Source organism: Vicia villosa, linkage group LG1 (genome assembly GCF_029867415.1).
Source record: "Vicia villosa cultivar HV-30 ecotype Madison, WI linkage group LG1, Vvil1.0, whole genome shotgun sequence".
Taxonomy (NCBI): Eukaryota; Viridiplantae; Streptophyta; class Magnoliopsida; order Fabales; family Fabaceae; genus Vicia; species Vicia villosa.
The window spans coordinates 169874826-169886705 of record NC_081180.1 but is presented as its reverse complement, the minus strand read 5'-3'; the positions used below and the strand labels follow the sequence as shown (position 1 = coordinate 169886705).

General features: G+C 35.5%; 2 protein-coding genes across 2 annotated transcripts; both read right to left on the bottom strand.

Moving 5' to 3' along the window:
- Positions 1-295: 295 nt before the first annotated feature.
- On the bottom strand, positions 296-1009 carry LOC131659328 (uncharacterized). Its single transcript, XM_058928536.1, has 2 exons — positions 715-1009; positions 296-564 (listed from the first exon to the last, which is right to left on the bottom strand). The coding sequence occupies exons 1-2, from the start codon at positions 1007-1009 to the stop codon at positions 296-298; spliced, it is 564 nt and encodes a 187-aa protein (XP_058784519.1).
- A 9317-nt stretch (positions 1010-10326) lies between these two features.
- LOC131659324 (uncharacterized) lies at positions 10327-11702 on the bottom strand. The gene is made up of 3 exons (XM_058928534.1): positions 10940-11702; positions 10788-10851; positions 10327-10699 (listed from the first exon to the last, which is right to left on the bottom strand). Exons 1-3 carry the CDS (start codon positions 11700-11702, stop codon positions 10327-10329), a joined length of 1200 nt encoding a protein of 399 aa, XP_058784517.1.
- Between the last annotated feature and the right edge of the window lie 178 nt (positions 11703-11880).

Here is an 11880-nt window from a genome sequence, read left to right as displayed (position 1 = left end):
CAATCTCTGGTCCAACTACTACACTCTCTCCAGATTCATGCCAACACAACAGAGTCCTACACCTCCGACCATACAATGCTTTGAAAGGCGCCATTCTAATACTAGAATGATAACTATTGTTGTAAGTGAACTCGATCAATGGAAGATAAGTATCCCACGAACCTCCCTGCTCAAGAACACAAGATCTCAACAAACCCTCCAATGACTGAATAGTCCTCTCCGTATGACCATCTGTCTGAGGATGATACGCCGAACTCAACCTCCACTTAGAACCGAGTGCTCCTTGCAAAAAATTTCAAAAATCAGAAGTAAACCTCAGATCTTTATCCAAAACAATACACAAAGGAACACCATGCAGCTTAACAATCACATTAGTATAAATCTCCGCCAAATTTGAAACTGGATAAGTGATGTTAATAGGAATAAAATGAGCCAACTTCGTAAGCCTATCAACGATCACCCAAATCGAATCATGTCCTCTTGAAGTATTAGGTAAACCCGTCACAAAGTCCATCAAAATGCTATCCCATTTCCATTCTGGAACTTCCAATGGTTGCATTAACCCTGCAGGCTTCTAATGTTCAACCTTTGACTTCTGACAAGTCAAACATGCATACACAAACAACGCAATATCTCGCTTCATTCCAGGCCACCAAAACAAATTCTTCAAATCTCGGTACATTTTAGTAGCTCCTGGATGAATACTCAAATTACTTCTGTGACCTTCTTCAAGAATCGCTCTCTTAATATCCATATCATCGAGAATACAAATTTGATTACGAAATCTCAACACACCTTGCGCATCCAACTTAAAGTCATTATTCTCATATTGATCGATTCCAACCATCGAATCTACCAACTTCACATCTAACTTCTGAGCTTCTTTGATACTATCCAGAAAGTCATTATTAATCTTCAGCATACCCAACCTAACACTCTTAGGTGTCACCTCACAGACCAAACTCATATCTCGGAATTGCTTAACCAATTCCAATACCTTAACCATCATTGCCGACATATGCAAAGTCTTTCGGCTTAAAGCATCGGCCACAACATTAGCTTTTCCTGGATGATAATTCAAACCGAAATCATAGTCCTTCAACAATTCCAACCACCTTCGTTGTGTAACACCCCTTTTATACCCCAAAATAAATAAGCATATAATTAGAGAATAAGCATGCATATAATTCAAAAGGGCGTCACATCGACGTTTTCAAAAACAAAAAGCTTTTAAAAACCGACAGCATTTATCCACAATATACAATACACCTGGTCATTCCAAATAACACCTAAACATTTAATTACAATTCATACAGAATATGCATTCACAGCGGAAAGCTAGGCTAGTCGTAGTTCTTTGGTCTTAGTTGTTTTCTTGCTTCTTGCATATGTTTCTTGCGTCTACTTCTATCTTTGTATCTTCTGATATTTTGTTGAATCAATGAAATATTATCTTCTACTCTCGTATTGTTTGTTCTTCATCTGAATCTTTTATATGCTTTTTGATGTTATAACAAAAAGGGGGAGAAACGTGATAATTGATTTGGTTTACTATATCAGTTGCTGGGATTAAGTCTCAACATTCCTAACAATATTTGCAAGTTCTATGTCTTTGAGATTTTTTGCAGGATTGAAGATATTCTGAAAAAGCTCAACATGAGAAGCAAATACATGAGGAAAAGCAATTCTATAAAGAAACATGTTCTTGGAATTTGAAACAAGCTTAGTGCTGTGAAGCTTCAAGATCAGAAGCAAGAAAGAAGAATGTTCTGATATTCTCGTGACAGAATATGCTCTAACACATTCTTATCCCTCATATGTTCTGATACATATTCTTTTTAAGAATTTATCAAAGTTTGCTCTGATAGTTTTTCTAGCATTGCTCTTATACATGTTCTTTCTTAAAAGAATGTTTTGATTCATCCATGCTCTGACTTTTGTCGTCTAGTTTGTTCTGAAACATTTCAGGATGTAAAGATGCTCTGATGATGCTCTAATACATTCAAGAATGTTCTGATACAATCAAGCATGCTATGATTCAAGAAGAAATTCAAAGCTCTGAAGCTGTCCTATGGAAGCAAGAAGCAGAAGCTCTGAATGTTTTGAAGTTCTAGGCAAATGTGAACGTCTCGACTGAAATGGAAAATACTCAGGGAAGTCTTCTATTTATAAATTCTTCCAGTATTTATTTCAGGGGGAGGTTGTTAATCTCAGGGGGAGACATATTCACACACTATGTTTATATGCTTATGTTATAACTGTGTAATTGTCTTTAGTCATCTGATATTCTGATTGCAAATTCATATCAATTATATATGTTTTTGTCATCATCAAAAAGGGGGAGATTGTTAGAACAAGAAATGTTCTGATCAATATTCTTAGTTTTGATGATAATAATGTATATGAATTTTGTATAAGACAATGTGGTACACTAATCCTATGCATTTTCCACTTCAGGAAATATGTAAAGAGTATGCACAATTCAGCGCAAGAAGCACTGACTCAGAAGGTTCAAGTATGCAACATCAGAACATGCTCTCGCAAGACATCAGAAGATGGTCAAGAGGAATCAGAACATGGTCTATTGAAGCATCAGAAGAACTTGAGTTCAGAAGCAGAAGCACTGAAGTTCTTATGGTATCACGCTAGAAGCACTTCAAAGTCAGAAGACAAGAAGATGCTCTGCACCAAGCTGTATGACTCTGATATTCAAACGTTGTATCTACAAAGATCAAATCAGAAGCAAGAACAAGATGGCAGGCTACGCTGACTGACAAAAGGAACGTTAGAAGCTATTAAAGGCAAAGTCAGTTAAAGCAGGAAAAGCAAGGCTCGAGGTAGTTGACAAAAGAGTGAAACATTAAATGCAATGCAGTATGGATCACGCAACGCATTAAATGCTCCCAACGGTCATCTTCTCAAAACACCTATAAATAGTGAAGTTCTGATCAGAAGCAAGGTTAACCAATTTACGAACAACTCTTTCAATTTTGGTGAAACGCTGCTGAATCAAAAGCTATCAAACTTCATCTTCAACCTCACATTACTTTTGTAATATCTTAGTGAGATTTAAGCTTAGAACTTAAGAGAAATATCACAGTTGTGATTATAGCTTATTAAGAAGCATTGTAATACTCTTGTAAGAATTTGTTTACATTAATTTGTAAAAGGTTCCTAGAGTGATCAAGGTGTGATCAGAATACTCTAGAAGACTTAGAAGGTATCTAAGTGGAAAACCATTGTAATCAAGGTTGGTTAGTGGATTAAATCCTCAGGTGAGGTAAATCACTCTAAGGGGGTGGACTGGAGTAGTTTCGTTAACAACGAACCAGGATAAAAATCATTGTGCAATTGTTTTTATCTTAAGAGTTTTTAAAGTCACACTTATTCAACCCCCCCTTTCTAAGTGTTTTTCTATCCTTCACATGTCGCCAAACGAGGGCAACATTAAAACAAAAGGCTGAGAATACGAATCATTATGAAGAAAGTATAATAAGATACACTGATTCAATCAACAGTTATGGGAATTCATCACACTTATATAACCATGTAAATAATACTAACCAACATTTATTTCACATGTTACAAGCATAAATCAAAACTCAAGGAGTATAATATTTAATTCCAATACTATATTCCCAAATAATACACATAACTATAATTATCACATAATCATATATTTTACCAAGTCATGTGTCCAAACATCACCAAATCCAATTATCACATCTCATGTACACATTACAATCACATAAATGCATATATTCAAACATCACATAACCTCAATGTGACTCAATGCAAAACATGTGACTCAATGCATGTGGATACCCAATGTGGACCCAAAGTTCCACCGCTTCCGATTCATATATAATCTAGCCACGCTTCAGATACGGACAAGATCGAAGCCACCAAATGTAAACATATAGTTTACCGCTTTCCGAATTCACTCTAGAATCCAAGTCGCTTCCGATCCGGACAAGATCAAAGCCACTACGCATGTTTCTAATTAAGGATCAACGTAATCTACGTCTTTTTCCATTCAAGGATCACCGTCTAATACCATGTGAACCCACAGTTTCACCGCTTCCACAATAAAGCCGACTATGCTATGAATGAATGTACAATTACCAACTAACTATGAAATTTAAGATTATCTCATCAATCTTAACTTACCGCATACCAACAATAATTCGACTCTATGAATTATATATCAAATTGTACACAACATTCACAACACATTGATATCAATCCACATAATAGAAACAATATTCAATTATGATTCACAAAATACAGTTAACACTAGTAAATCATACTATCTCATGTTAATTCATATTGCCAACAAAAATATAAAAAGGGTTAAATATACAAACCCCCCCTGTAATGTTAGCGAGTTTTTATTTTAGCCCCTGGTAAAGTTTTTTTTTCATCACCCCCTTAACTTGCAAAGATTCCACGCCAAAACACCCCTCAATGCCACTTGTTAAATCAGATTTATTAAAATTAAATTAAAATGTCCATGTGGCCTTAACATGTTACATACGTGGCAATATGAGTAAAATTTACATGCCACGCTTCTGTAAAGAGTTAAAAAGTCATTTGGTTTTACCCCCTTGTAAAAATTAGGTTTAGTTACGTTTTCAGACATTCTCAAATTAGCAACAACAGTGACGACGGCGACGGCGTAGAAAGGTTTGGTGGACGACAGCGCATAAGGGTTTGGTGGACGACGGTGCAATGTCAGAGGTTAGTGTTGTTATTGTTATTCTTCTTCTCCATTTCGTGTTTCTTCTCTGTTGGGGTTTTTATTTCGATTTGAATGATTAAACGCAGGATATGCAACATTTCAACGTTACTTTCCACCACGGGGGTGAGTTTATTAGGGTAAAAAAAGATGAGATAATCTATAGAGGGGGGTAGATTCTACTATTTCTGGGTTACACATAGAATCATGGACCATGGAAACAGTCGAGAACCTAGTGAATAAGTGGGGGTACAAGAAAGGGAGCTATAGGGTATGGGCGAAGATATTGGAAATAGATGAGGGTTATATTCCGATTAGAAAGGATGATGATGCATATGACTTTGCTTCTTATTTTTGTGCAAATGGTACTGAGGGAGACTTATATCTGGAACATGATGCTGAAAACATAGAACTTTATGTGAGGGAACCTGCTTGTGTTAATGGAGACACTGATCTAGATGACTTAGGAGATGAAGTGGTTGAGGGTTTGGATGATAGTGAGGACGACAGAGCCACTGCCTTGTTAGATGGATTTGAGGGTATTGATGTAACTTTGCCACTAAGGGAAGAGGGGGTAGTTGCTGGATTATTGACTAGGCCCAATAAGAAATGTGAAGAAGATGCATATGTTAGTGATGAGCTCAACTCATCAGATCCAGATGAGTCTTGTGATGAGGATAAGCCCAAGTATGAGAAATTTAGGAAAGAGCACCTAAATAAGGACTTCAAGTTTAAGTGGGGTATGGAATTTAATACACTTGTTGACTTCAAAGAGGCAATACGAGAATAAGCATGCATATAATTCAAAAGGGCGTCACATCGACGTTTTCAAAAACTAAAAGCTTTTAAAAACCAAAAGCATTTATCCACAATATACAATACACCTGATCATTCCAAATAACACCTAAACATTTAATTACAATTCATACAGAATATGCATTCACAGCGGAAAGTACTAAAAATACTCATGTATTTCATAAAATGATTCATGTCCCATACCATGATCATTTCTCAATAAGTATCTCAACATAAAATAAACCATAATCATAATAGTTGGCTTAAAAGCCTCCCGAACAACAAGTAAACAATAAACAGATTCACAAGTCAACATAATACATAAACAAATAAAACATGAGTTCAACACGCCTAGTCTACCCAGTGTTACATGACCAGAGCATCGACTCACTACCTAATCTCCAACAAACACAGAAGAAACTCCAGCTAAGTCTCGCAAGAGCTACTAAACGCCAGAACCTGCATGTCACCAAACGAGGGCAACATTAAAACAGAAGGGTGAGAATACGAATCATTATGAAGAAAGTATAATAAGATACACCGATTCAATCAACAGTTATAGGAATTCATCACACTTATATAACCATGTAAATAATACTAACCAACATTTATTTCACATGTTACAAGCATACATCATAACTCAAGGAGTATAATATTAAATTCCAATACTATATTCCCAAATAATACACATAACTATAATTATCACATAATCATATATTTTACCAAGTCATATGTCCAAACATCACCAAATCCAATTATCACATCTCATGTACACATAACAATCACATAAATGCATATATTCAAACATCACATAACCTCAATGTGACTCAATGCAAAACATGTGACTCAATGCATGTGGTACTCAATGTGGATCCAAAGTTCCACCGCTTCCGATTCATAAAGAATCTAGCCACACTTCAGATCCGGACAAGATCGAAGCCACCAAATGTAAACATATAGTTTACCGCTTTCCGAATTCACTCTAGAATCCAAGCCGCTTCCGATCCGGACAACATCAAAGCCACTACGCATGTTTTCAATCAAGGATCAACGTAATCTACGTCTATCTCCATTCAAGGATCACCGTCTAATACCATGTGAACCCACAGTTTCACCGCTTCCACAATAAAGCCGACTATGCTATGAATGAATGAATGTACAATTACCAACTAACTATGCAATTTAAGATTATCTCATCAATCTTAACTTACTGCATACCAACAATAATTCGACTCTATGAATTATATATCAAATTGTACCAACATTCACAACACATTGATATCAATCCACATAATAGAAATAATATTCAATTATGATTCACAAAATACAATTAACACTAGTAAATCATACTATCTCATGTTAATTCATATTGCCAACAAAATATAAGAATATACTTTCAAACCAATTATCAATTCATTAGTATTTGACCAAAAATACAATTACGGTCAACTTTCCAAAATACCATAAATTACCGACAAACAAATAATCAATTCAATATCTATTATATTCCAATCAATTATACTTATTGAAATTAATTTAACTATTAAGTAAATCAACTAATTAATAATTACATTACATTGGTTCCAAGTTACTAATTCATTTTCTATTCCAAAACCAATATTTAATATAATATATATTCAAATCCATACTATTTCGGTAGATTCGTAAATATCACATCTTCAACAAAATAACACCACCATGTTAATCTACTAATTAAACTTAGCTACCACGTAAATTTTCATCAAATTTCGGACAACTAATTATACCGCTTAATTCCGTTATTCGGTCAAACGGGACTGTTTGAATTATATATAATTCCTATACTCTATTTGGCGTACACTGTTGAAGAAAGACTACATACTACCCATTTATTCATCATGCTGTGGCAAGTGTGGAACAAAGGGGTGAAAATAGGCCAGGCTAATAACAGGGGCCTACAGGCTAGCCTATATAGGCTCAGGCCAGGCCACACATTATTTTTAAATAGAAAAGACCTAGGCTTTTTTAGAAGCCTATTTAGTTAAAAAGGCTAGGCCTCAGGCCCTAAAAGAAGCCTTTTAAGCCTATCAGGCCGGCCTATTAAATAAATATGAATACTTTTTTTATTATCATTATGTTATGTTTTATACTTTGAATAAAATACATAAATAAAATTTGGTTATCTTGAAGAACTTGTGAAAATAAGATGAAAACATCTGATGAACATTGTTTTCATAAGTTCTCTTAAACAAATAGTCTTCTAAAATTTATGCTAAGAGATAAGTTAAAATAAGTCAATGCAAATAAATTTGTAGTCTCTTGGTATTTTAGTTAGTTAGTCTATTTAAACATTATTTTAATTGCCTATATACATATGTCTAAAATAAATAGGCTTCTATATAGGCTAACAGGCTAACCAGGCCTTCGAAAAGGCCAGGCTCAGGCCTAAAAAATAAGCCTACAACAGGCCACAGGCCAGGCTTAGGCTTCTGTTTTTTTGACAGGCCAGGCTTAGGCTTGGCAAAGCCTAGCTCGGCCCAGCCTATTTCCACGCCTATGGAACATGTATCTACTTTTCTTTCATTTGTTTATCCATGTACCATTTATTATATGACATAAAAAAATAACATGGTACTACTCATCTCTAATTGCTACAATGAAGTAAAATGAAGTAAAAGTAACAGGTAATATATATATATATATATATATATATATATATATATATATATATATATATATATATATATGCATATTTCTAATCGCTACAGTGTGATATAGCATTTGAATTTTAAGTGGTATACCCACTTTTCGTTACTGTTAAAACATAAAACATATATAATCCCTTTTTTTTTCAATGTTGCTGCAACAGTGGTATAAGAAACATATATCACCAATTAGTAATTCTAAATCATAGAACCATGGAAATTTAGGGGTTTCACTCTAAACATGTCAAAACCTAAAAATTGATGAACAAAATTCCTAATCATATTAATCTACTCAAAGACCCAATTATACTAGCCCATAATAATAGGGATTCTCCCCCTTACATCTTCAATTTATGGAACCCTAGGTTGTTCTTGTTCTTCCCCTTTCTTCCTCTTTTCCTCTTTTCTTTCTCTGCTTTCTCTGCCTCTTTCTCTTTGCTATCCGTGAAAGAAGAAAATGAAAAGGAAATGTGACATTCCCTCACTTCTAACCCTTACCAAGTATACCTAATGGGTCTAAATATAACACCCCCTATTTACTTCTAACATCAGTAAATAGGCTCAATATAATATATACTATTTATTATTTCTATTTAGTCCACTTAAATTAAATAACACCAATAATTAAATAGACACAAATATACACACCAAGTTAATTAATATAATTAACTATTATCTCAATTAACTAATTAAATATAATTAATATTAATACACACAAATGAGCCTCATAAAATATACCCCTTATTACTCAATGTCTCATATTTTCGGTCTAATCTTAATTACTTGGAAAATTCTCAAAACGCTAAATATTAACTCATTAATATTTCTAATACTAAAAATATTAAAATTTTCGATTAAATATTGATCCGCTATCCCGAACTAATACCGACAAAATCGTCCCAAAACGCAAAAATTTCAATAAACATCATAAATGACTAAATTAAGCAAATAATTATTAAAAACACCAAATAATATAATTACTAATATAATTAATAAAAATATTAATAAAAATCGGGATGTTACACGTTGTCTCATATTTAGTTCCTTATGATCAAACAAATACTTTAAACTCTTATGGTCGCTAAATACTTCAAATTTAGAACCATAAAGATAATGCCTCCAAATTTTCAACACAAACACAACTGCAGTAAGCTCTAGATCATGCGTAGGATAATTCTTCTCATGAACTCTCAATTTCCTTGACGCATAAGCAACAACTTTATCATTATGCATAAGCACATCTCCTAAACCCATCTTAGAAGCATCACAATATACCACAAAAGATTCTTCTGGGTTAGGCAATATCAAAATCGGAGCCGACATCAATCTCTTCTTCAACTCGGTAAAACTTTCTTCACACTGAAGATCCCACACAAAAACCTTACCCTTACAAGCCAACTTAATCAACGGAAGTGCCAACTTAGAAAAGCCTTCTATAAACCTTCTATAATAATCGGATAGTCCCAAAAAGCTTCTAATCTCGGTAGCTGAATTTGGAGTTTCCCATCGCAACACAACATCTACTTTAGATGGATCCACAACTATGCCATCACCTGAAATAACATGGCCAAGAAAAATGACTTCCTTCAACCAGAGTTCACACTTGGACAACTTCGCATACAGCTTCTTCTCTTTCAAAACTTACAACACCGGTTTCAAATGTTCAGCATGCTCTGCTTCTGAATTAGAGTAAATCAATATATCATCAATGAACACAACCACAAACCTATCTAGATAATCATGAAAAATACGATTCATGTATTCCATAAATACTCCCGGCGCATTAGTAACACCGAAGGGCATTACAGAATACTCATAATGTCCATAATGTGTCCTAAAAGCCATCTTTTGCATATCCACATCTTTCACTTTAATCTGATGGTAACCCAACCTCAGATCAATCTTACTAAACACACGAGCACCGACCAATTGATCCATCAAGTCATCTATTCTTGGAAGTGGATACTTGTTCTTGATTGTCACCTTATTCAACTTCCTGTAATCAATACAAAGTCCCATACTTCCATCTTTCTTCTTGACTAACAACATTGGAGCTCCCCACGACGACACACTTGGTCTGAAAAACTTCTTCTCAAGTAACTCTTTCAATTACTTCTTCAATTCCAATAATTCTGAGGTGGACATCCTGTATGGTGCCATAGACACGGGTCTAGTACCAGATACAAGATCAATAGAAAATTCAACTTCTCTCTCTGGAAGTACATCGGGAATTTCATCAAGAAAAACTTCATGAAATTCTCGCACCACTTGCAACTCATCTATTATAGCTTGATTCTCAATAGACAATGATGCCACCAACGCGAACACTTGCACTTCTTCTTTCATTAACTGGAGCAACTGTCTAGCAGACAACAATTCAACATCTTCCTCTTCAGGAGTAGAGAACCTCACTGACTTGTCATAACAATTAATATGAACATGGTTATACTCTAACCAGTCATACCTAAGATCCCATCCAAACCTATTAGCGGCAAGCAAACAAAATCAACAATAAAGTCTCTATCAAAAATCGACTTGGGACATTTTAAACACACAAGAGATGTAGTCACCGATCCCTTGGCTGGAGTATCGACGACCATCTCTCCATTCGTGGAAGATAACACAAGACCCAATCTTTCAACACAATCAGCAGAGATAAAGCAATGAGTAGCACCAATATCAATAATAATAATTAGAGGAGTGCTATTAATGAAACATGTACCTCTGATGAGTGCATCCTCACTAGTGGTTTGAGTTCCCGACAAGGCGAACACCTTTCCACTAGCTTGTTCCTTCTTTGGTTTCTGACACTTACTTCCAATGTACCCCTCTTCACCATAGTTGAAGCAAACCATTTGCTTATGCTTGCACGCAGGTGTTGCATGTCCAAACTCACCACAATGGAAATACCTCATGGCATCAGTAGTACAAACATTACTCTTATGACTAGCTTTGCCACACTTGAAACACACAATACCAACAGGAGCATCTCCCCCACTAGTCCTCTTGCCCTCAGTAGCTTTCTGCTCACCCTTTCCAACTGGAGCATCATAAGGCTTGCCATGGCCTTGTTGACTCTTGCCTCGCTTCTCACAAATGACCCTATAATGAGCATTATTGTCCTCATAGATTCGACAACAATCAACCAAATCGGCAAAGACACGAATCTTCTGATAACTAATCGCCTTCTTGATTTCTGGGCGCAATCCATTCTCAAAATTGATGCACTTCGAAAACTCACAAGTTGGTCCATCATAATACTGATAGAACTTAGCCAACTCACCAAACTTGGCAGCATACTCAACCACCGACTTATTCCCTTGCCTCAACTCAAGGAACTCGATTTCCTTCTTGCCACGAACATCCTCAGGAAAGTACTTCCTCAAGAACTCCCTATGGAACACAACCCAAGTAACCTCCTCACCATTAGCCTCCAACCTCTGACGAGTCTCCATCCACCAGTCATCAGCCTCGACTGCTAGCATATGAGTCCCATATTGAACCTTCTAATTTGGAGTACAATCTATCACACAGAAGATTCTCTCATTCTCCTTTAGCCATGTCAATGCGCCATCAGGATCATGCTTACCCTTAAAGATAGGTAGATTCTCTCTTTGGAAGGTAACCAAATTGCGAGACGCAACATTCTTACCAACATTCGGC

Bases quoted from the DNA above. Each gene is read 5' to 3' on its own strand.
- LOC131659328 (XM_058928536.1), bottom strand. From the start codon at position 1,009: ATGATGGTTAAGGTATTGGAATTGGTTAAGCAATTCCGAGATATGAGT. The intron at 565-714 runs GTAATTTGAGTA...AGAAGCCTGCAG, and splicing joins TCTTGAAGAAGGTCACAGAA to GGTTAATGCAACCATTGGAA.
- LOC131659324 (XM_058928534.1), bottom strand. From the start codon at position 11,702: ATGCTAGCAGTCGAGGCTGATGACTGGTGGATGGAGACTCGTCAGAGG. The intron at 10,852-10,939 runs GTACATGTTTCA...TTGTGTTGAAAG, and splicing joins TGAGGATGCACTCATCAGAG to ATTGGGTCTTGTGTTATCTT. The intron at 10,700-10,787 runs GTGACTACATCT...TGCCGCTAATAG, and splicing joins ATACTCCAGCCAAGGGATCG to GTTTGGATGGGATCTTAGGT.